The sequence below is a fragment of the Delphinapterus leucas genome, chromosome 16 (assembly GCF_059928025.1).
Source record: "Delphinapterus leucas isolate spDelLeu-1000000601 "Yukka" chromosome 16, BTC_Dleu_Yukka2, whole genome shotgun sequence".
NCBI classification, from domain to species: Eukaryota; Metazoa; Chordata; class Mammalia; order Artiodactyla; family Monodontidae; genus Delphinapterus; species Delphinapterus leucas.
In genome coordinates, this window is record NC_143144.1 from 26,115,042 (window position 1) to 26,140,891 (window position 25,850).

Genomic DNA, 25,850 nt, shown 5'->3' on the forward strand with positions numbered 1-25,850 from the left:
GGTTCTCCCTATCTGGAGAGCAGTTTATCAATATCTATCAAAATTTTAAAGATACAAACCTTGTGATCCAGCAGTTCTTCTTCTAGAAATTTGCTCTACTGAAATACTAGTATATATGTGCAAGGATTTATGTATAGGGACATTCATTGCACCATTATTTGTAGTAGAGAAAAACTAGAGCTAACCTAAATGTCCAGCATTAGGGGAGCAGTTAAATTGTCTATCCATACAGTGAAATACTCTGCAGCAACAGAGACAGAGCCGTCTGTCCCTGTGTGAAGGGATGGCCACAAGATACTCTTCTTTAGGCAATTGTGTGTATACATTTATGTATAATAGTTATGCATGTAGACAGTTATATAATGTATTTATATTACGTTAGTTATACTGTTGCAAAAAGTTTTACAGTGTGTATAGTTTGATCCCACTTTTGCTTAAGAAACATAGCTCTGTGTGTGTGGTGTTTGCATGTGCATGGAACAATATACACCAGACTTTTAATGATCTGTATCTCTAAGGAGTGAGACCAGAGGTGGGAGGTGAGAGTTCTTGTTCTACTGTATCATTCCTCTTATGTATTATTTGGGTTTATTGCATCAAGCATGTGTTACTTTTATAATTTAAGATTTTAAATTACTTTTACATTTGAAGAATAAATGCTACTTTAGCTCCACCTCTCCCCACCCCCAAAACCAAACAAAAATAAGTGAGTGAAGACTGGATCCCAGGCTCACCATGCAGTGTTCAGTGCTGGTTTCCTCTCTCCCTGCTCATGGCACGGCCGGCACCACGGAACGATAGACTGGAGTCCAGCCTTACAGGCAGCTCCGGACAGGAAGGCTGGGGATTGTGCAGGTCTCCCTCTGGCCACCCCGCAGCACACGTGTCATCTGAGGGCATCCTGGGGCTTAGGCTTTACATGCTGGACCTAAAGACCGTCCCCGGCCTTGTCTCTGAAAATCCCGAGTGACCCTGCTTTCCAGCCCCTCTTACCACTAGCCTCTCTCCTGCAGGTACTATATGAGGCCTGTCTGGCCAGCTGTGTTTTCTGGTGAAGAGCAGCTGCCCCAGGACTTCCCCAATCCCCCTTTGGTGGCCCCTGGATCCAGCAACTCCCAGACACCACCCCTCCGCCCCATCTTGAAGAAGACTGCCGGCCTGGGCTTCTGCATCATCTACCTCCTCTTCATCACCAGCCTCGTCTTCCCCGCCATCCTCAGCAACATCGAGTCCCTCAGCAAGGGCTCGGGCTCGCCGTGGAGCACCAAGTTCTTTGTCCCCCTCACCACCTTCCTCCTGTACAACTTTGCTGACCTGTGCGGCCGGCAGATCACAGCCTGGATCCAGGTGCCAGGGCCCAGGAGCAAGGTGCTCCCCGGGCTTGTGCTCCTCCGGACCTGTCTCGTCCCCCTCTTTGTGTTCTGCAACTACCAGCCCCGTGTCCACCTGCACACGGTGGTCTTCCAGTCTGACATGTACCCGGTGCTCTTCACCTCTCTGCTGGGGCTCAGCAACGGCTACCTCAGCACCCTGGCTCTCATCTATGGGCCCAAGATCGTGCCCAGGGAGCTGGCCGAGGCCACTGGGGTGGTGATGTCCTTTTACATGTGCTTGGGCCTGGTGCTTGGCTCAGCGTGCTCTGCCCTGCTCGTGCACCTCATCTAGGAGGGACGGTGGCTAGACCTCAGTGCTGTGCGATGCCTGGGAGCCTCAGCAAGATGGGCAGGAAGTGCCAGGAGGGCCCAGGCGGCGAGCAGGAAGGGCTGGAGTTGGGCTCTGCAGAGCACAGATCACACCCGGGCCTCGTTGCTGCCAGGGAGCTGGGACCAGTGCTGTCGCCGGGACCGGGTAGACATTCCAGATACTTTGACAGATGTCCTGAGATGTTTTGAGGACCAAAGACACCTGAATAAGACACAGTTACAAGTTACACAGAAAGCTCCTGGCCGATGGGTACTTTCTGCCTGTTGTTATTCCCTCTTGGAGAAGGTGTTGCCAGTGTTCGGCTCTTGAGTTGTTACAGGGTGAGTGCCAAGACCGTCTACAGGCCCTTTGCCTTCTCCCAGCCTTGCTCCTTCCAGCTGATGGCAAGATGCGAGACTCCTTAGCCCTCCCTACCCGGAGGAGGTCCCCCTGGGGTGCCCAGTCCTCAGGCCTAAGACCCAAGCCTGTGCAGACCTCCACTTTCCACCAACCAGACTGGGAACCCCGGGAAGACAGGCCTTCCAGGAGCCCTTCCTTCCCTGGACATGGGCTCCAGAGGGCCTCCCTGCTGTACCCAGGACCAAGCATGTCAGGCCTGGATTTCAAACAGGGATGCTTAAAGTGGTCTATGGCCTGGGTCAGGGCAGGGTTTAGTGTCCATGTTTACAGCATGTCAAGGCCATTGGTTCAAGGGCCTAATAAATACCTGGGTATTTAATGAAAGCCTTATTGGTGGCTGTTTTAGGGTCTTGGCAGGAAACAGCATACTCAAATTGAGTAAGTTAAGGATATTTGAAGAGTGGGTGTAGGAACCCTAAGGGGTTATGCATTATATCCCAGAAGTACTGGGCTGGCCAAAAAGTGCTTTCGGGTTTCTCCGTAAGACGTTGGCCAACCCAATAGTAAGGCTGCTCTACCCCAGGCCTGAAGGGAGGGACACGTCCAGCCTGCTGTGACCCACAGGAGGCGTCTCCCCTCCTCCCGTCCATCTCCTCCGTGCCCCTGTGGACTGAGTCACAGCCAAGGAGCAGGCGGAAGATGGAGGCTGGACTGGAGGGGCAGAGGGTGTCCAGAGGGGGCCAGTAGCCCCTTCACCTTCCTAGTTTGGTTTATTATGAACATCAGCTGAGCTCTGAAGCTTTAGTCAACAGAATTAGGTGTTGCTTTGTCCTGGTTTTTTCTGGACACAGTCGTATATTTCGTAGCTGTTGTTTCAAAAGGCAACCCCTCAGGTTCTGAGGCCTGCACACACTTCTGATTGCCTGACATGAGTAGTAATCTATATTTTTTCAGGTTCCTTGAAGGCTCCCGCAAGGCTGTTCCTTGGGGGAGCAGGCTGACATGGGAATCCGAGAGAGGAAGGAACTAGATCAGACCAGGAGTTTTCTCAAGAGCTGTGCAGGAAGCACAGAGCTTGCCCCGAGAAGTGGCAAAACCCTGAAAGCCGTGAATCAGCGCTCCTACTCTGAAGCGCACCGGGTCCGAGGTGTCCTGTGGACAGCTGACAGAGCCGGAAGCAGCCAGTGACCCACCCAGTGTCAGCAGTTGATGTTCCCCACCGACTCGGCTGGTACACGCTCCCTCTCTTTGGCCAGAGAATTGAAAAGGACACCCTTGAAAGGTTTTCTGAAACTTGATACTTGGAAAAAAATTTTTTTTTTATTTTAAAAATAAATTCTCCCCTCCCCTTGCAGGAAGTTGAAATCTCCCCCTTGGTTTTTTTCCACTGACTTCAATGCTGTTGATCACTTGGGGCATCTGTCTGGGAGGTGAGGTGACGCATCTCAACCTCAGGTATCTTATCAATGGGGAGCATGTCTGTTTTAAGGTACAACAGCAGTCTGAGCTCAGGGGCAGGGACCACCCTGGAGCTAACAGAGGAGGAGGGGTGGGGGCCTCGCATGCTCTGTTGAAGGGGGGTAGCTTTCCCGTTAATGAGTTGATTTGGAATCAGCGTGGAGTGAATGGGGAAGAGGGCGGCCAGCGTGATGATGCAGTGTTGAGAGGAGCTGAGGAGATGACGGGCTCGCTGTGCCAGCTGTGCTGCCGCGGCCGCTGCCGGAAGAGGGGCCGGCTGCTTGGCTGGTGGGAGGGTTATCCGGGCTTTTGCCCACTTTTCTTTGTTGCTCACTTTAGTGGGCATTTTGCAAAGGATCATTCCTTCTCAGGGAGGAAGGTAAATAAAAATACATCTCCAAGTAGAGGGACAGACAGTGGAGTTCAGTCACCCTTGTCGCCCATTTATTGTAATAGCAGCTCATGGGGCTTGTCTGCTCTGGGTCTCAAGTCTCATGTGACCCCAGGAGGCTTGTGGAACTAGCTCACGTGTTTTGGGGCGTGAACAAAACTTGCTAAAGAGAAGGGGATTTTTCAGTGAAAGAGGTGGAGGAGAATCCCTGAGAGGTTGCCTTTGTCTGGTAGTACTCTGATTTAATCCCAAGTGGCAGTTTTTAGTGCATGCCCTTGTGTATTTCCATGCCATACACATCTTCATTTTCCTCCTTTCATTCAACAAAGAAAGCTAGAGGCAGCCAATTGACTTTTTAACTAGTGGGTTCCTACATGCATGGGGACATGAGGAGGCTTGAGCCAGGTATGGGTATTATTAGCAAAGCCCATTCATTCTGCTGTCTTCAGTCCAGTGCTCCTGAGAACATTCGGGACCCTCTAATCAGCTTGGACGTGATGTGAGAGGGGGGTTACTGCAGGTCCTGGCTTCTGAGACCATGGCATGCTTTACTACAGAACTTCAGATAGAAGAGAGAAAGCCAAAAGTCAGTTGAAAGATTTTATTCTACTGGAGGTTAAATTTAAAGCCTTTTTTTTTAATTGAATTATAGTTGATTTACAATGTGATAATTACTGCTGTATAGCAAAGTGATTCAGTTATACATATATATATTCTTTTTTATATTCTTTTCTATTATGGTTTATCATAGAATATTGAATATAGTTCTCTGTGCTAGACAGTAGGACCTTGTTGTTTATCCATTCTAGATATAAAAGCTTACATCTGCTCACCCCAACCTCCCACTCCATCCCTCCCCCAACTGCTTCCCCTTGGCAACCACCAGTCTATTCTCAAGGTCCATGGTTCTGTTTCTGTTTCATAGATAGGTTCATTTTTTTGTTTGTTTGTCTTTGTTTTTTGCGGTACGTGGGCCTCTCACCATTCGGCCTCTCCCGTTGCGGACCACAGGCTCCGGATGCGCAGGCCCAGCGGCCATGGCTCACGGGCCCAGCCGCTCCACGGCACGTGGGATCCTCCCAGACCGGGGCACGAACCCGTGTCCCCTGCATCGGAAGGCGGACCCTCAACCACTGCGCCACCAGGGAAGCCCATAGATAGGTTCATTTGTGTCATACTTTAGATTCCACATAGAAGTGATATCGTATGGTATTTGTCTTTCTCTTTCTGACTTACTTCACTTAGTATGATAATCTCTAGTTGTACCCATGTTGCTACAAATGGCATTATTTTGTGCTGTTTTATGGCTGAGTAGTATTCCATTGTATATATGTACAACATCCTCTTTTTTCCTTTTTTATAAATTTATTTATTTTTGGCTGAGTTGGGTCTTCGTTGCTGCATGCAGTCTTTCTCTAGTTGGCGGTGAGCGGGGGCTACTCTTCGTTGCGGTGCACGGGCTTCTCATTGCAGTGGCCTCTCTTGTTGTGCAGTACGGGCTCTAGGCGTGTGGGCTTCAGTAGTTGTGGCGCATGGGCTCTAGAGCGCAGGCTCAGTAGTTGTGGCGCACAGGCTTAGTTGCTCCGCGGCATGTGGGATCTTCCCGGACCAGGGCTCAAACCCGTGTCCCCTAGCACTGGCAGGCGGATTCTTAACCACTGCGCCACCAGGGAAGTCCAGTACCACATCTTCTTTATCCATTCATCTGTCAACGGACGTTTAGGTTGTTTCCGTGTCTTAGCTATTGTGAATAGTGCTGCTATGAACATAGTGGTGCACGTATCTTTTTGGATTATAGTTTTGTCTGGATATATGCCCAGGAGTGGGATTGCTGGATCATACGGTAGTTCTGTTTTTAGTTTTCTGCGGAACCTCCATATTGTTTCCCACAGTGGCTGCACCAACTTACATTCCCACCAACAGTGTAGGAGGGTTCCTTTTTCTCCACGCCCTCTCCAGCATTTGTGACTTGTCGACTTTTTAACGATGGCCATTCTGACTGGTGTGAGTGGTACCTCATTGTAGTTGTGATTTGCATTTCTCTGATCATTAGCGACGTTGAGCATCTTTTCGTGTGCCTATTAAGCCCAAGCTCATCTTAACCCTGTGTGCTTTCTGAATGAAAGTATCTAGTTTCTACTTTACCAGCATCACTTCCTTGGTGGCAGCTTTGTCAGTGCCGGTTACGCCTGCGGTCTCAGTCACTGCTGCTCTCCACCCGTTGGCTGGGGTCAGCCCAGTTTCCAATCCAGCTTTGACCCAGGCAGGATCCCACAAGGAATTTCAGCCCCACTAGCCGGCGGAGGCAGGGACTAGCCACCTGGCCACAGACCCAGGGTACTGGGCAACCTTTCCATCAGCTGCTCAGACTCCTGGCCCAATGCTCCCTGTGCCAGATGCTTTATCTGCATTATTCCCCCATCTGTAGATGAACACAGTGAGGCTCAGAGAGGTTAAGTAACTTACCCAAGATCACTCAGCTACTAAGTGCCCTAGACAAGAAACCTAGGTCTTCCTGAACTCAGAGGTCCTCACCCACCCTGCCCTCATATTCCCATATTGAACCTTCACCTTCTCCTTGGTTCTGTCACCTCTTTTACTCACTCACGGATTGCTGGAGTGTTCTTCTGAGTAGATACAGTGCCCAGAACCCTGGCCTAGTTGATCTGACTACTGCAGCTGGCCAGACCCCGTACTGGACTGGGCCCCCATGGATGCAGACCCTGGGCCACGTCAGGCTCACCACTCTGACCACTCCTTGTCAGGCACGGCATCTTGGGCTGCTTCCAGGCCTGCTCTGTCCAGTCCATTTCAGTCCCCAGCCCCTGCCCTCCTGGTCCCATGTCCCCATCTCCCCCACGCCAGCCCCTGGTGCTGAGGTCACCCCAGCGTGACTGCTGCGGATGGACCCGCCAGGCACTGGCTGTGTGAGTTACGAAGCCACCCTGAGCCAGTTTCCCCATCTGCAAAGTGGGTGATAAGTCCAGGAGTTGTGACTACCCGCGGTGCCAATGAGCTACCCCAGGCAAACCTCATGGCCAGGCAGAGCTGCATCAGCTCACAGCATTTGTAACAAGGTGACTCGAGGGCACAGCGCAGACCCTCTGCTCCCGCCCAGGAGCTGGCCATGCGGGAGTTAGAAAGGCAGCATCAGCCTGAGAGGACAACCTCAACGTCAGGCTGCTGTGGGCTTGACTCCAAAGGAGAGCAATGATGACGGCCGTGCTCTGTGCCCCACAAGAGTCCAGTCAGCTGACCCTGTGCACCCCACTGAGAACAGTTCCTGCCCTTGACTGCAAGTTAAAGGGAGATCGGGGTCTGCAGCTTGGGATGGGGGAGTCAGTCATAGCTTCTGATGCCCGGCAGAGGCTGGGATTCTGGTTCTGCCGCCTCCTAGCTGGGTCACTTTGGCCCAGTCTCGCTGACACCTTCTCACATCTAAAATGAAAAGTCTCTCAAGGCTGTTGGAAGGATTAAATATGCCCCGGTATTGTAGGTCAGAGTACCTAGCATATAGCAGATCCTCAACAAATGTGTTTTCTTCACACTCTTTGCTGCTGCCTGGACAGTCTGTTGCGATGCCCAACGCCTCCCCCGTGGCGGGCACCCTGTACCCCGTGCTCAGTGCCCACCCTTTGTCTGGTCCCCAGGCCCAGCATTTGTCTGGGCCAGCACCTCCAATTCTGATGCCTGCTGTTTGATGCCCAGGCCCCTGCCTGGGTCATGCCTGACCTGGGGCAGGCAGTGTGCACGAGGCAGAAAGCTGGGAATCCAAGACCCCAGACCAAGCTCTGCCCCTCGCTCTGATCTCTGGGCAAAAGCCACTTCACTTTTTTCTAAGCCTCAGCTGGAAAAAATAGACACCCCAACACTTACCCTGCCTTCCTCGTGGACATATGGCCAGGTACCCAGATGCCCTTTAGAAAGGGCCATCTGGTTGTGTCCAAAATGGTTCCGAGAGTCTGCGCCCTGGAGCCAGGACTGTCTAGGTTTGAGCCTGCACCACTTCCTAGCTGCACGACCACGGGAAAGTTCAACCTGGCTCTGTTCTCTCAAACGACTACGTGGTGATTGTAGTCCCGGCCTCGCCTCTGGTGGTTGTATACACTGGATGGTAACTAGGAATGCGCATAAAACATTTAGAGTTGAGCCTGGTGCATAATCAGTGCTAATCACCTCCTCCCAGAAGGCTGCGTCTTCAGACCTTCCTGTTCACCTGATGCCACACTGTCAGTACTAACCCACTGCCCTCGTTTCTCCTCCTCACTGGATGCTGGGCTGGCCTCCGCATCCCAGCTCCTGGCCCCCCCCCTGCACCGAGTGCTGCCCATAGTTGGGGCCAATAGTCTGCTTGGAGGAGCTTCCCCAGGAATGTGGCTTTATGGTGCTGCTCACCCAGTGATGTTTTTAAAAAGGGAAAAGGAAGAGAAAGGAAGGGAAGGGAGGAAGGGAGGAGGAAGGAAGAGAAAAGAGGAGATGAGGATGGGCTGGGAGTCTGGGGTCTGCTCTAGGATGCAGGCAGGTTTGTGAATGAGAGTAAGAGGGCATCATTTAAGTCTCTTAAGTGCAGAGTTCTGGGAAGATTCCAGCTGTGTCCACTGGCTCTGTCTGGAAAGTACAGATGCTTTCTTTTCCTTTTCTCGTCGCCTACTTGTTTCACCTGCCCACCTTTTTGGTGGAGGCAGCTGGAAAGGCATTTCTGGCCCATGGGATGACACTCTGCTTTGTTATCCCCAGGCGGGGTTTGGTGCCTTTAACCTTGGAAGAGCACTCGTTGGATAAGGTGTTTCTCTGCTGGGCGATGTCACAGACCACGGCTCTAAGGGAGACTCTGTGAGGCACTGGCCTGGCTGAGAGCCTCTGAGCAAGCCTGGCTTCTGTAGCAGGGCAGGGCACGGCCTGCATCACAGTAAAGGAGGTGCTGATTACTGAGCACCTACAATGGCTAGGCTGTGCCATGTATAAGAACCCTGCCAGGTGGGGCTGGCATCCCATTTCACAGAGAGGGAAACTGGGACTCAGAGGGGTTAAGTCGGCGAGAGGCTGAATTGGAATTCAGACCAGGGCTGTGAGGCTCTGAAGCCTGTCTTCTCTCCTCTCCACTCCGCTGCCTTAGAAGATTGAGGGCACTGCCAATTTAAATGGTCCGTGCCTCTCTGGGATTTGGTGCAGAGTCACTGGTCTTCAGTAACCAAGGCTACAGTCTTCATGGGCACTTGAACCACGAGCTCACCAAGCTGAAGGCAAGGTTTACAGAGGTGTGATAGAGGCAGGAGCCTCACTGTGTGGACCTGACATGTCAGACGCCTTGCATGTATCCGCTCCAGGGTACCAAGGAACCAGGGGGCCCATCTTCCCAGACACAGAGCAAAGTGTGACGTCCTGGGATCACCACACCTCCTATCCCTGACTTAAACACACACCCAGAGCTGGGAGGGGCCCTGCGGTCACCGAGTCCACACCCTGCCTCTTGGCAGGGCGATACTTGGGTTGCTCTAGACCGGCTGGCACCAGGCCTGTGCTGTCCTGCAGATTCTTCCAGATGGAGTCCCGGAGCCCCAAGGAGATTGAGCATCCTCAGTCCTGCTCTTATTCTGGAAACAGCCTCATGTTCCCAGCACACCTCTCACACACTTTACTCTGGACAGAAGAAGGACATGGGATCTTTTCCCCAGCAGTCTCACCCGACAGCATCCATCCCTGCTGCTCTGGCCCCAGTCCTGCTCTCTGGAGTTTAATGAGGGCGGAACGTCTAATGCGCCTGGACTTCTAAGTCCTTCCTACTTCCTTCTAAGACTCTTACCCAGGTCTCGACTGGAGACCTCTGGATGGAATGCTACGCTCACGGAACCCTGATATCATATTCGGAAGGTGGCGTGCTTGCCGTGGACCAAGGAGCCATAGCTTCCATCAGATTGTCAAAGGGGCCATGTTCCAAGGCTTCAGAGCCCCTGGGTGCCTGGCTACAATGACCTGTCCCATCCTATGGTGTCCCTGTACTGGGCACAGTGCTGAAGGGCAGGACTCTGGAGCCAGGCTGCCTGACTTTGAATCATGACTCTATCTCTTATTGGTGATTTTGGGCAGGTTTCGTAACCTCTCTCAGTTTCCTTATCTATAAAACAGGGTACCTGCCCTCATGGGGTTGTTGTGAAGATTAAATGAGTTAATCCACATAAAACTCTTCGTCTGTGCTAAAAGTATTCCTTCTCCCCATCACCCTGTGAAGTCGGCAAGTCAAGGGTGATCCTCACCCCTCTTCTGATGAAGAACAGTGGAGACTGTAACTGAGGAACAGAGCCTCTGCCTGCAAATGCAGCAGGTCCCGCCGGCTAGCCAGTGAGGTCACTGCAGAGAGGAAGTTGGCCTGTGACGCTCTCAGGGGTGGGAGGGCTCCATTTAGGGAAGCTGGGAAATAAACTGGATCTGCCAACAGTTTCAGTCACAGGACACAGGAGGCTGGAGGGGGCTTTAGGTATGAGTCAGAAGCCACACAGCTGAATGGGCCTGACACCCTGGCCTGTGAGCATCTCCATGATGGCCTCCTTGAGGCCACCCTGTCTAATCTGATTTCCAGAGAAACAGAAGAGCCACCGTTTATCCAGCACTACGAGCCGAGCATGTTAACACGTGATCTTAATCCATTCAATCCCACTATGAGGAAGTAGCATTATCCCCAATTTATCGGTGCCAAAACTAAGATTCAGACATAGCTGCTAAGTGGCAGAACTGCGATTCAAAGCCAGGTCTGTCTGACTCCAGGACTCCAGCTCCTAAAGATTTTGACAGCAGCAATTCGCATCAGAATCGCCAGAGCACTTGAGAGACTGCAGACTGCTGCCCCCACCTGCAGGGATTCCGATTTCACAGGTCTGGGGTGGGGCACGAGAATGCGCATTTTTTAACAAGTTCCCAGGCGGTGCTGATGCTGCCGGTCTAGGAACCCCACTTGGAGAACCAAAGGTGCTGGGCCACCAGAGACGGATGAGGGGCTGTCAGGAGCTGATGACCTGGCCTGAGCAAAGAGAGAGCAAGGGCTCCGTCTGCTCCCGTTCCAGTCGGGGGCTCAGGACTGGAAGGTCTTTAAAGTAGCAAACGCATTGTGGATGCTCGCACATCGTTCCTTAAGCTGATCACGGATCGGGGCAGAGACTGTGTTTAAGTGCCAAGCTCATCTTCTCCACCAGCCCCCAAGGTTGGCGTCCCGTGGCTTTACTCCTCAGTTGCATCTTTCCCACCTGCTCCCTTCACCATCAGTATTCAGGAGGGAGGAGGGAGCGAGAAAGGGTAGGGCCTGAGGGCTGAGTCAGCCCCAGCCCACTGCTTGGAGTTGCAAGTCAGGGGTGCAGGGCCGCCTCCTGCTAGGGGTGCGGTCACGCCTCCTACCTGTTCTCGGGCACCCATTAGCTGCTGAGGTGGTATTAACTGTTTTTCATTTTGCTGAGTCTTTGCTGAGACTCAAAAAGGGAAATGAGCCATTACCAGACAGCAGCCCTTTTTGAAACAGAAACTGAATTGACTGCATTTTCTAATAACATTTTGTGATCTAAGAACGCAGAAGTCTGGCCTTGCTTTATCAAAGTTGTCTTTCAAAAGTAGTTGTCTCTGGCTCGCCTTCTGCTCACACAGTTCTGTGAGAAGGGGTGGGAAGGGTCATATGCCAAAATGTGCCAGCCTGTTAGTGCCACACCAGCTGGTATTTAATGGCTGATCCATAGCCTATTGTGAGGATGTCAGGAAATTCCCCTTTCCTTGCTTTTTGCTGCTCCAGACCTTTGGGCTCTGCCCTGACGGGTAAGGACTAACCAGCTCAACTCTTGAAATAGAGAGCCAGTGTGCAGAGCTCACAATCAGAGGACTTTGGGCAAGTCACTAACCTCCCTGAGCCTTACTGTGCTTACCTGCAAAATGGGGATATTAATCTTGCATATCTCAAAATCCTGATCGGGGCAGAGCACCCTGTAAACTGCAAAGGTATACAAGATATTAGCTCTTGTTGTTATTATTAAACTACCTGTAGGTCCATTTGTAACCCCATTCCATGGGGCAAGGAATCTGCAGATCTAAGGGGACACGACAGCCTGGAGGTCACACCTCTTCCCCCTTCTGGACCATCCTCTGGGTACCCAGGATCCCTTGCCTAAATGGGCTCAAACTGCAACCAGGACCTGGGCAGGCTCTTTCCTAGGTCCATCCCCCCAAGGGCAGACTGCTCGAGGAACTTCTAGATTCAAGGGATGGCTGTGTGCAAGTGGTGCTGAGTTGGGACATATGGGTTGGGGTAGCCACATTGTGCATAGGAGACTTCTCCAGGTGTGGGACAGAGCCATCACATTCCAGAGTCAGAGAATTCCAGATTCAAACCTTCTGGGTTGTTATAACGGTGTATGTGTCAAGGTAGGAGGGAGAATATATTGTATTTAAGTTTGCTACCTGATTTATAACTAACATATTGAGTCACATGGTATATGGGCCTCCATTGGTAGTCTTGCCCCGGGCCCACAGATGTTCCTTTTTATTACTAGAAGTTTGAATTCCACTTCCTTTGAGCCAGGTCATCCTCTTATTTTCCTCATTGAGTCTATCCTATTTCCTCTCCTCTGTCTTTCTAAATATTCAAAGCCGTGCCTTATTAGAAATGTAGCCAGGACTAGTAGAAATTCGTCGAGATTCCAGGGGCTCCCTTTCTTCTCTTCCTCAAACCATTTCTCACCCCCTAGAGACACACAGGACAGACCGTGGGCAGGAACATGAGTCCCCTCGTCGATGGCTGGCCTCCTTTTTGTCTCCTAAGCAGTGTCTAGACAGTGGGTGTCTGTACCTCTTCAGGGTATGAAGATAGAGCTCCATGCCGCTGCCACTATGGTAACCCCTAAACCATGGGGACTAGACGATTCTAAAAAAAGCCATGGGCTCCATCCTGGGGGGTGGGGGAGGCCCAAGAAGCCTAGAATTTTGTACAAGGAGCAACTATAGGAAGAGGGGTCCTGCCTGGTCCTCCTCCATCTCCATCCTGGAAGGGTGCAGGTCCTCAGGTGACAGAAGGGGCGAAAGTTGGTTGCTGAGAGGTAGCAGCCGACAACTGCACGCCATGAGTTGAGGCCCCATCAGGTTCCCCTACCTCTTCCTTGGCTTGCTGTTGCTGGTGTCATTATCCACGTTTTGCTCCACATAAAACCCTTTCCCAGTGTCCCCTTTCCTATTCAGATACCCTTTGGCAATGCAGAGACTCTGATGCGGAAGTAGGGTTGCTTGCCTCTGTGAGTTGTCTCCCCCGCCCAGAAAGTAAGACAGGAAGAGTTGCTCTTTCCCCCTTGCCCTCTGTGGTCCTGGGAAGATGCAGTCAGTAGTTAGACAGCCTTTGGTGCACATCAACTTCTGCTGAACGGCTGTTTATCTCACCTGTGCCTGAGATGGCTATATGTAGAGGAGGAAGGGCAAGGGGAGACAAGGCTTGCAGCTGACCCACTAGGGGCTATCTCCCGCTCCCCACCTGCCCCACAGACCCTGAGAGAATCAGCCCAAATGTTGGCTATTAGACAACTCCAAGGACTCCACTGGTTTTCCAAGCGTTGAGAGTGAACTCTTGGCACTGTGCTGGGTGAATTTAGGTGCCATCCAGCGGAGCATTAAACAACACAGAATCTCAGCATGGGGAAGTTCTTCCCTTTCCAGTTCTTTCAATCCTAATTATCCATAGGAGGAACTTTCAGTTTAATTTGTGAGTATCTTCAACACCTCACTAAAACTTGCTTTTTTTTTTTTTGGCGGTACGCGGGCCTCTCACTGTTGTGGCCTCTCCCGTTGCGGAGCACAGGCTCCGGACGCGCAGGCTCAGCGGCCATGGCTCACGGGCCCAGCCGCTCCGCGGCATGTGGGATCTTCCCGGACCGGGGCACGAACCCGCGTCCCCTGCATCGGCAGGCGGACTCTCAACCACTGCGCCACCAGGGAAGCCCTCTTCTTCCTTTTTAACAAAATGAGATCAGGCCTCAGTTCAAGGTCTTGCCTGCTAGAATTGAGAACAATGGTTTGTTTTTATTTGTATTTCTACTTAGAGCTTCGTACCTTCTATTTATGACAGGTGATTATTGGTTTTCCAGTGAAGTAACGATATACAGTTTGCTTTTTAAAGTAAATTTAAGTAAAGCAGCTGAGTTAACGAATATCAAATGTAAAAGATACAGGTAGTATTTGGATATGGCAAACATCATTCAATTTTATTACTTTAAAGGCAGGGAAACTGAGACCCAGGCAGGAGTCCCCAGAACCCAGGATGGGTAAGCGTCTCTAACATTTAGGAAGGACGCAGACATCTATCTTCCCTGAAAACCATAGACTGTGTTCTGCTTGAAGGTCACAGGCTAGGTAAGGCCCCCTTCTAAGTTCAGGCTCGCATGGACGCCTTTCCTGGCTGGTGTTTTCACTGCTTCCACTTTAGCCAATAAAAGTGAGAGCTTCTGAAGTTACTGATTGTCCCTTTTAAACTCAGGGCACAGACCTGGCCATTTTCGGAGACAAAGGGCTTCATCCCTGTAGCTAGCAGTGACTGGTAGGGAGGAGAGGAATGAGATAAAAATAGAAGTGGAGAGAAGTGTTAAGTAGAAAGTAAAAGACACAGCAGCTTCAGCATTTTTAAGGACCTGAAACTCTGGAGTGGGGCAGCTACATCTCACAGACTGTCCCTGTCCTAAGTGGACAAAGCAATATGTCTCTGACAAAGCTCTGGCCAAAGTCACCCTTTCATGCCGATATGACTGTTATTACTTGTTACCATGACTGTGATGACTGGACCACTAACCTTGCTTGAGCACTTAGTAGGTGTCTGGCACTTGGCTAAGATGTGACATCCATCCTCACAAGAAGCCTTTAAGTTAAAACCTTGACCTCTGGAGCAGCACTCTGGGTTGGAAAACTGGCCTCTTGGAGCTGTGTGACTTAAGGCAAATTAAATCTCTCTCTGAGCCTCAATTTCCTCATCTCTCTAAAATAGGCATAGTAATATAGCTATCTCTCAGGATCAGAATGGTTCTATAATAGTACGCTTATCAAGGGTAGAAAGCAAGCAGTTATTAACAATGTCACATTATTAATCACTATTGATACTAGCACCAGGAAGACAAAGCTTCTGATAGCCATTCTACCCAAGGTCACAGAGCTGAACCAGGTTGGCTAAATTGGTGGGACAAGTCCAGGAGTGTTTGGGCCTCCGGGCTTCAGGGCCCAGAGCTGGGGTGGCATGGCTGGACAGGGGCCCAAGCCGCCCCGTGGGTGCTCCAAGCGGCCTCCAGGACCCAGACCCATTTTCTGAGGCTCGGACTGGCCGGAGACTCACACTGCTGTTACCTGCCAGGCGGGATGCGGCGGATCCTCAGCCCCGCGAGGCCGTCTCGCCTAGCGACAAGTAGCGATGACAGGCCAGCCACGGCCAGCCGCTCTCACCTCGGCTGGGAACCGATCCCATGCCAGCCCTTGAAGCACAGGCCCAAGCGCGACTTCCGGGAGCCACGGGGCACACCGGGAGCCGGTCCGCGCAGCCAATCCCCGCGCGCGAGGCAGGCGGCAGTTGCCCGGCAACGGTGGGGGCGCCCAGGCGAGGGTGCGAGGCCTGTAAGGCTGGGCGAGCAAGTGTGGAAGCCGGAGAGGTAGGTGACCTGCAGATCCCAGAGGAGTCTGCTTTTCCAGTCCCCAGTTCCTTCCCTCCTACCTGGACTTGAAGGAAAGAGATTAATCAAGACAAATGATAAGAAGCAAGAATAAACCATGGGAACTAATAATAATAAAAAGATATTCATATTGATGGATCACGTACTGTGGGCCTGGCTCTTTACAGGGATTATCTCATTTGATCTTGCAGGGAAAGTACAATTACTGGCCTCATTTTGTAAATGATTAACCGGAGGTTTAGAGAGATGAGGCACCTTGCCCAAAGTAACTCAGCTAGAGAGTAGCAAAGCTGGAATTTGAACCGGGTGGTCCTGAACGCAGGTGGTCTGTGTTCTTACCGAGTCAAGCAGTGGACACCCATTTCAATTCAGCAACAGAAGCTGCTATAGGCCTACCTGCAGGGGCCAATCCAGGCTTTCTGGGTCCTGAAGCTTAGACAATTGGGGAGCCCTCTTCAGGAAAAAGAATAACAAATTGCAAATATAAAATCAGGTAGAAAAGAAACTTGTTTAGAATGTAAACAAATCACAACAAAACACTGGCTAATTTTACAAAAACACCTGACCATGTGAATGTGTTGCTAGGGCCCTACACAAAGGCATCCTTGGCCCTTAGCTCCCACTGAAGTCCTTTATTCAGACGTCAAACTACCTTGCAGTCTTCTCTGCCCTTTCCCTGACTACCCTGCATCCCAGCCACAGGCCCTCCCTTGGCTGGGCCCTGGCAATGGGGTTTAGTAGGGCTTTTCTGGCTGTGACAGCAAGCTTGGCCTGCCCAGTGAGCAAGCTGAAGTGCTACAGAGTTAACGCCCTTGGTTGGAAGCAGCCTTCAAACACTGATGGACCCAGAACTGGTAACCGTCGGCAGTCAAGTAGGATCACGCTAAGAAATCTTATACCAGTGGTTCTTAGGGTGTGGCCCTGCAGCGCTTAACTTGTTAGAAATGCACACTCTCGGATCGCACCCTACACCTACTGAATCAGAAACTCTGGATGGTGGGGCCCAGCAGTTGGTGTTTTAACAAGCCCTCCTAGAGAGTCTGATGCACGCTCAAGTTTGAGAACCACTGTTCTACCACATTGTTTCCCAGAGTTCCCTGTGGCCTGGAGCTCCCGTGTCTACAATGGTAACCTGCTCAATAACACACCTTTTTTTTTTTGTCTCCTTCCTTTGCTTGTCTCATTTTCTCACTCTTCAACTGGGGCTTCCTAGGATCATCTCCGATAAACTACCTGCACTTGAACCCTTGTCTCGGGTCTGCTTCTAGAGGAACACCAGCACAGGTGAGAACAGGAGGAGGTGTCACTGCCCAGTGAGGCGGAGGATGGTGGCTGGCACCCACTGGATGGAGGCTGAAAGTTCTGCTAAATGCTTTGCTTTCATTGTCTCATTCCCCACCCCACCCCTCCACGAGGAAATTGGGGTCGGAGGATTTAAGTGGCTTTGAACCCAAGGATTTGAACCCAATTCTGCTTGAGTCCCAACGGTGAGCTCCTTGCCCACAAGGGTAGAGGGCCAGCCCACGTTATGTTCACCTGTCACTGCTGCTTTCTCAGGGCAGTCAGGAGTTCAATTTTGTCACTAGACCTGCTACAGTCTCTGACCTTTGGGCACAGCCAGAGTGCCCACTGTGGGACGCTGAGATGATGCGTGCACTGGCCTCACGGAGGGCACAGCTGGAGAGGCTCCCTCACTCCAGTGCTGAGGTCCCCTGGGTCCAAGGCTGGTCCCTATGCCCTCCAGCCCACTGCTGTGCCCAAGCATGTGCCCTTAACTCAGAGCTGGAGGCTTTTCTGTCACAGATACTGACATCTGGCCAGCTCTGCAGCTGAGGGTCCTACTTGTGGGGGCGGTGGGGAAGGGTGTGTGCAGACCCTTGAACTCTGCATCCTCTGGTGTTAGAGGCCCTAGGCCGCTTGGTTCTGCACATTTCCAGGAAACTACAGCTCTCACTCCCATGTCACCTGCCCTAGCCCTCTAGGCTTGTACGCCTCAAAAGGAATGGCCTTGCCTTCTCTAGGCCCACAGCACCTGAGGTCCCAGCTGTCTTTCTTCTTAACAATTTCTCTCCACTCGCTCTAGCTGTGACCCAGGAACGATGGCTGTGTTAACAGGTGTGGGGTAGATGGGGGGATGCTGGTGAGAGCACAGAGTCTTTGGCTCTGCTGCTGACTTCGGGTGAGTCTTTTTTTAACTCCCTTTTTTAGCCTTGTTTTTCTCATCTGTAAAGTGGGGAGCCCACTTCCCCTCCCTCGAGGTTGTTCTAATGACGCTCACAGGAGATAGCAATGCACACATATGACACAGGCATGAGCAGTGACGGGTGCAGTCTGCACCTGGGGCCTCCTGTTCCCTCCATCACAGCGAGGAGGGACCTGGGGGCTGGTCTTGTGTTCTCCAGGGCCCTGGTCTGCCAGAAGGCTGCCGGTGATGCCCAAAAGGTAGAGCTCTCCCCAGGACACTGCCAGCCCTCCCTTCAGGGTGGAAGAGACAGAAAGTCTTACTTGGGCAATCACTAGCTTGAGGATGTCTCAATGCCTCACCCTGCCAAAAACAGACACCCGGCTCTCCAGTTGAAATCAGGTCCCTCTGTAATAATTTCTCACCACATATTTGTCTTTCCTTTGTGGCAGTTATCATGAATTATAATTATTTATCTGCCTATTTTTAGACTTTAAAAACAATTTTATTTATTTTATTTTTGGCTGCGTTGGGTCTTCGTTGCTGTGTGCAGGCTTTCTCTAGGTGCGGTGAGCAAGAGATACTCTTCATTGCAGTGCGTGGGCTTCTCATTGTTGTGGCTTCTTTTGTTGCAGAGCACAGGCTCTAGGTGCACAGGCTTCAGTAGTTGTGGCACACGGGCTCAGTAGTTGTGGCTCGTGGGTTCTAGAGCACAGGCTCAGTAGTTGTGGCGCACAGGCTTAGTTGCTCTGCGGCATGTGGGATCTTCCTGGACCAGGGTTCGAAACTGTGTCCCTTGTGTTGGCAGGCGGATTCTTAACCACTGCGCCACCAGGGAAGCCCTAGACTTTTTTTAAAATGGAAAATTGTGAACAATTACGAATGAAAGGAGAATAGTACATAGCCCTCATGAACCCATCACCCGGCTTCAACAATTGCCAACTCGGTGCCGGTCTTTTTTTTACCTCTACCTGCACTCTCTCCCCCTCCCTGTATTAATTTGAGGCATCATATCATTTCATCTATAAATATTTTGGTAGGTATCTCTGAATGATTAGGGCTCTTTTATGAAATATAACCACAATGCCATTATTACACTTAAAAAGATGAGCAACAATTTCTTGCTATGTGATTATTGTTAAATGTTTGTGTCCCTCCACCAGGCTGGGGGCTTCATGAGAGCTTTCTCTCTTGTTCTTGGCTGTATCCGTAGTGCCTGAGAGCTAGCAGACTCTTAGTATTTGTCGGATGGATGGATGGATGGATGGACGGACGGACGGGAGAAAGGCAAAGGACGCTGGGGACCCACCTTGTTTTCTGTGGATGCGGCTTCATCCCTTCAACACTGCGGTGTGATCGCTGCCTGGGAGGCCCACAGTCACATACTCTCTCTGACGTGAGCAACACCGTAAAACTCTCTCAGTTTCTTTCCCTCTCAACCTGCCTTCGGCTTAATCGGGCAGCAAGGCACTAATCCTCTCCTCATGGCTGCAGCCCGCTCCCGCTGTGCAGCTAATTCCACCTTCCGACTTAATTATCATCCTTAGTGCTTTCACTAAGGGGCTTTGCATCTTCAGAGCCCCACTCAGGCATTAGCCGATTACTGTAATCTGTCTGACTCCCAAGGCATCAGCCAGGATGGCACGGGAAGCACAGGGCTTCCTTTATTCTCTTGGAGTCTCAGTTTCCTCATCTGTAAAATTGGATGAGTGGACCTAACTGGCATTGGTGTGGGGAGTAAGGAAAATGAAGTAAATAAAGTACCTGTTCCCTGACACATCAGAGGCACTCAGGAATGATGATCATTTCCCAGCATAATTCAAGGAATAACTCTCGCTGGAGAGCCAAACAGATCTGGATTTGAATCCAGCTTTTGCCGCCTAAAGGGAAAATTTTCTGAGCCTCAATTTTCCCATCCTTACAATGGGGATGATGGTGCCAATCTTTCAGAGTTTGCTAAAAAGGATGAAAAGACATGATATGTGTCTGTGAGGCACTGGGCAGAGTGCTGGGCACCTAGTAAATGCTAAATAAGTGCTGGTGGTTACTTCTCTTCCCAGAAGGAGGTGGAGGCAGGGGAAGGAGAGGGAGGCTGCGGTGCCCCTGGGCAGGTATGGATCACATCTTTTCTCCTCTGTTCCCTAAGGTGTATAGTCAAAGGAGGATGCCTGTTGCACTCACCATTGTATCCCCAGCCCTTTGCCTAGCTGTGTGCTTAGTAATGAATAAGTGAATGAATTTGGTGAGGTGGGGATGTGAATAACACATCTGAACAGGACTGGATAGTTTCTAGAGGACTCAAGATCTTTATCACACAACCAGAGAAGGTAAGCAGGCCAAGGATTATACCCACATGTTACAGATGAAGAAACTGAGGCTCAGGGAGATCAACACTGGGTCTGTAAGCGTTAACAGCTGGGGTTAATTCCACGCCAGTTTGGCTCTTTCAGGAAGAGTGTGCCAAGCATTGGCCTCAGGAAGAGTTGGGCCTCTGTCTTAGGTGGAGTTACAGGTCTTTCCAAGATTTTCTAAAGCTGCAGGGATTCTGCCTGCTATGGCTTCTTCCTCCCACTGCGCCTGGTACGGCCTGTATCCCAGTGCACTTGTTTTTTTTTTTTTAATTTTCTGGTTGTCTTCATTAGATAAGTTTTTTCCCTCTTTTTCTTTTTTTAATTGAGACATAATTGACATCCAAGTGCACTTGTTTTTAATTACTGACAGTTTCAGCTTCAGGGCTGCCACGAAGCCCTGAAGGCTACACACTGTGCAACTTCAGGGGATGGATGCCATTCACCAGGACAGCAATGAATCCATTCACCATCCATTCACCAGGACAGCAATGAATCACCAAGAGGTAAATCCCATTGTGAAGCCAGAGGTGGCCTTAGGAGGAGATGGGGGACCCTCCCCATGTACTGGCTGGACTTTGGTCAGGAACTCAGCTCCAGGAACCAGGGCTTCTGGGAACTCCCTGGTCTGTGCTTGTAGGCAGGGTCAACATTTGGAGTGTGGACATCCAGGGGCTGATCTCCACCCTTCTTAGAGATAAGGGTAGGAAAGCCCTGGACCCCGAACCCTAGCTTTAAAACTTGAGGTAGTTTAGGAAAGGGAGAAAGACTCAACCCAGTACTGGATATACTATATTACATATATAAGTAATAACTTAATCTTGATAATAAAACTCTTTGAATAGGCATCATCCACCCATTTTACAGATGACTTAACTGGACACATGGAAGTTAATTAACTTGCCCAAAGGGTCACACAGCAAGGAAGTGCAGAGCTGGGATTCGAACTCCAGGCCCCGCTATGTTACCTCTGGTTGTAATCTGCATTTTACAAGGGAGGTAGCTGAGGCCCAAAGAGCGGCAGTGACTTACCCAGGGTCACACAGCCAGCTAGTGACTGAGTAGATACTGAACCCAAGAATCTGGGCTCTCAGTCCCAAAACGAGCCCATAACGGTGCCTGGCCCATCAATTAATATATATATATATATATTTTTTTTTAATGAATTTATTTATTTAATTTTGGCTGCATTGGGTCTTCGTTGTTGCACGTGGGGTGGTCTTTCTCTAGTTGCGGGGAGCGGGGGCCTACTCTTTGTTGCCTCGCGTGGGCTTCTCATTACGGTGACTTCTCTTGTTGCAGAGCACGGGCTCTAGGCGCGCAGGCTTCAGTAGTTGTGACTCGTGGGCTCTAGAGCACAGGCTCAGTAGTTGTGGCGCACAGGTTTAGTTGCCCGACAGCATGTGGGATCTTCCCAGACCAGGGCTCGAACCCGTGCCCCCTGCATTGGCAGGCGGATTCCTAACCTCTGTGCCACCAGGGAAGCCCTCAATTAATATTTTTGATAAAAACAAGTCTAGGGAGAGACCTAGGATGCCTGGGACAGGAATGCTGGGGGATGGGGCGTGTGTGGAGCAGATGGTGAAGGACAAGCACCAAGCTTCCGCGCTTTTGGCTCCGGTCTCTCTAAAAAGAGAGCCTGTGTTCCCTCCATTTCAGGACTGCGAGCGGGGTCCCGTAGAGTGAGAGGTGCTGCACCAAACTCGGCCTCTAGGTGGCGCCCGTACCGCAGATCTGGATTCCCTTGGAGCGCCGGGCCCTAGGGAACTGGTCTGTCCCTGGGGGCTGGTCTGTCCCCAGAGTTTTCACTACGCCCTGGGCAACAGCTCCCTTTACCCCCCTCCAGGCTACTTCTGTCCTGGCTTTGGCAGCGAAGGATTGGCAGGGCCCAGACTGGGAGCTCATGCCTCAACTCAGTCCTCACTTACAAGCCCTCTGCAGGGCCCTGGGTGAAAACCTTCAGAGAGACTTGCGGTCATCCAGATGCTTCCCTTCTGCTGGACCTTGGGCAGTTTGCTCAACCTCCTTGAGCCTCACTTTCCTCATCTGTAGAGTGGAAGTGGGTTTTATTGCCAAGATACTGAGAGGATCAGGTGGAACATTTTATAAAATGCCTGGCCCCTTGCAGGTGCTCAGCAGATGGGAACTACTAAGGATTGTTCCATGGACGGTGGCTGCCTGCTGTTACTTCTGCCTGGCTGCTATTTCCTCTTTGTCTTTCTCAGCTCGCAATGCCAGTCCATCGTACCACACCTTACCTGTCACCATCAGCCTCTTAACCCGGCCCTTGTGGACCTGGTACCTCCTCGGAGGCGATGTAGAATGGCAATTAAGCAGAAAGCTCTGAAGTCTTGCTAGCTGGCTTCACGTCCTTGACTCTAGCACCTCCTGTGTGGCTTCGGTCAAGTTCCTTAGCTTCAGTGCTGCAGATCCTTGGTGCTCATCCACTACACGTTCCAGCGTCCCTGTAGTTAGGTTGGAGCCATGTGACTAACTAGTTCCCGCTGGAGAAATGGAATCAGGAGTGATGTGCGCGTCACTCTAGGAAAGGTGGTTAAGAGCCTGTGGACCTCCTCCATCCCTGTCTTGCCCTGTCATGGTGGCCTGTGTTTGGCCACAGGGGTATGTGTTTGTGTTGCAATACCCCACAGGGATATTGTGTTAGAGTATAGCTCTAAGATGGAAGCGCCCTGAGTCCCCAAGTCACCCTCAGAGGAAAGCCATCCCACCAGCCTTACACGGTATGTGAGCAAGAAGTAACTTTTTATTGCCACTGAGATTTCAGAATTTGTTTGTACTATACCATGGCCCAGTTTAACTTCACTGATACAGCCTTCCTTTGCCTCAGTTTTCTCATCAGTGAAATGGAGACAATAATAGTGCCATTCTCATAGAGTCGTTGTGAGGATTAAGTGAGATGGTGGATGTAACCCCCTTAAGATGTAAAATTTTCGTTTTTATTACTTCTTAGGAAGGTACAGAAAAGCACGAAATGACTTTAGATTCTCAGAGCAGGAGGAACCCTGGGAGGACCTTGAACTCACTCCTCATGGTTAGATGAGGAGACAGAGGCTTGGGGGAGAAATACCTTGTTCAAGGCCATTCAGGCAGAACACGGCAGAGTCAGGGCTGAATCCTGGATCTTCGGATCTCTGTTTGGAACTCCTCCAGATACACCTTGGTCTCTGCTCTCTGGGCGCTTATGATTTTATTGGAAACAAGACAGACAGACATAAGACAAAACGATCACTGAAGGTTCCATACGGGAGTTGTCCAGAAGTGAGGGTCCTGAGGATCAGAGGACTTCCTGGCGGTCCAGGAGGTGGGCAGGGAAGGCTTCTGGGAGATGGTGGGGCTTGGAAAATGGGCTTCAGCAGAGAGCAGGGAGGGCAGTGGGCAATGGCAGGAGAGAGGACAGGGTGAGCCTAGGCCAGGGGATGGGGAGGTCTGAAGAGCGGAGTGAGTGGCCCATAGAACAGATGAGTCAAAGCATGGTCTGTTTAACCAGTCTCCTGCTGAGGAGACGTAACTCCCCCCAATGCTCCCCTTCCCCCCGTTATAAAGGGTGCTGCACTAAACATCCTTGTACCCACCTCTGTGTATTTTGCCAGCTGAGATAGAGGCTATGTCCGGAAGAGAGGTTGGGATGACGCCCAAAGGTATGCTGGGCCTGATTTCTTAGGGTGAGAGGCTTGGGGGCTTTGAATGCCACCCTGATGCTTCCCCTTAATTCTTCATGTCAGGTGACATGAAGATGGGAACAAGCTCTCTTCTGGGGTAGTTTGACTGCAATACGGCCCAGAGGTGGGAGGCGGGGCCAGCTGCCTCCCTCTTTACAGGACATTGGGTTTTCTGGTGTGTGACTAATGGGGCCAGGGTTGGGGCTCAGACCTTGGGGACGGGAGCTCTTGCTTATTGTCCCCCCAGTCCAGGCTGTGGACGTGCCCAGGGGCGTTGCCTTCTCTCTGCCCCACAGTCTGCAGCCAGGGCGGGTTCTGTGGGTGGCACACAGGGCCCACTTTGGAAGGGCCCAACCCCGTTTGAAGCTCTGTCACCACCCTTCTATGGAATGCATGCTGGCAGATTAATAAGAGAGGCAGCCCCTCTGTGTACCCATGCGGAAAGAGCTCCAGGATATATTTTTAAGAGCAAAAAAATCAAGTTATAGAACAATATGTGAAGTGTGACTCTATTTATAAACAACTAATATTTCTTAAAATCACACACACACACACATGCAACCTTATTATTCAGTTTTCCCCCCTACTGACTGGTTATATCCATCCATTTACGATTCTTCTAGGGTTAGCCTAGAGATAGAGCAGGCATCCTTGATTTATTAACATTTACCACACATCACATTTTCACCCATGTCCCAGACAATGCAAGGGCCTTAGAACATTCTAACTCCATTTACCCCCTTCCTGACTCATGTGCTATTGTGTATTTTAATTTTCTCTCGTATTTTCAACATTCGTTGTATTGTTTCATACAACCAAGATTCATTTGTATTTATCCATATTTCCCTTTCTGTTGCCCTTCTTTCCTTCCCGAATAGCCAAGCTTCCATCTGGGACCACTTTCCTTCTGCCTGGAGCCTCCCCTTTATATTTATTTTTATATTTGAACCATTCATATGGTTCAAAATTCAAAAGAAGAGAAGTGTTCTATGATAGGTGTCTCTCTCTCCCACCCCTGCCCCCAGCCCCAAACTATACATTTGCATGTGTATATAGAACATTACTTGGAAGAATACACACCAAATTGAGAGGATTGGCTTGTCTGTGTGGTCTGAAACGTCTGCGAGGATAATGTATTCCTGTCTCCTGTGTGCAAAGGAAAGTCAGAACCCAGGACAGGCAGCCAGGAGACCCAGTCTTTTCTGACTGACAGCGTCTCACTGTGTCTCTCAGTGCGCACAGCCTCTCTGCATTATCTGGGTCCTCTTTTGATCCTTGCCCCAGCCCTTTGGGCCAGGAGGGGCAAGGTTCCCCATTTCCAGGACAGCTAATGCCCGTGGCTCCTGGGTACCATTTTATATTCATCAACTCATTCAGTTCTCACAACAACTGTACTAGCATTGTCACCATTTTACAGATGAGCAAACTGAGGCAAAGAGAAGTTCAAGAACTTCTCTGGCACAGAGCCAGGATTCAGACTAAACACAAACAGCCCAACTCCAGAGCCCAAGCTATTACTAGCTCCATTTTACTGATGAGGCAATGGAGGCCCCAAAAGGTTGAGCCACATGCTCTAATTCACACAGTCAGTAGCTGCAGAGCAAGAACTCATATCTGTGGTCTGGGGGTCGATACCCATACCCCACCCCCCAAGACCAGTGGTTTTCCTCTGCACATTAGAATCACCCAGGGAACTTTCAAAAACATCTATGTGTAGATGTTAGCCCAGACCAATCAAATCCGAATCTCTGATCCTATTTTTACATCCCCGACCCTCCTCCCAGCAGCTTCTAAAGTGTAGCCAGGGTTGAGAACCGCCTCCCCGGGCCCACAGGTAGGCAGGGCTTGGGACCTCACTGCTTGGGTTTAGTTTCATTCAGACTTTGCCCCCAGTGACCTTGGGCAACCTGCTTTTACATTTCTGTTCTGGCTCTGTTTCCTCATCTGTCAGATTGGATCATTAGAGTGTCTTCTTCATTGGAGTATTGAGTGAGATAATCCATGCAAAGCACTTGGAACAGAGTCTGGAAAAAAATCATTTTAAACTGATGGCATTACTATTACTAATTATTATTACTATCT

The 25,850-nt window shown here is 50.7% G+C and overlaps 1 protein-coding gene across 1 annotated transcript in view; it reads left to right on the forward strand.

Moving 5' to 3' along the window:
* Positions 1-24,800, forward strand: part of SLC29A3 (solute carrier family 29 member 3) — an 82,102-nt gene extending 57,302 nt beyond the window's left edge. The window contains exon 7 of the mRNA XM_022590814.2: positions 1,014-24,800. Coding sequence (XP_022446522.2) covers positions 1,014-1,665 — 652 coding nt within the window. The 3' untranslated portion in view covers positions 1,666-24,800. The remainder of the gene's footprint in view (positions 1-1,013) is intronic.
* Positions 24,801-25,850: the final 1,050 nt, after the last annotated feature.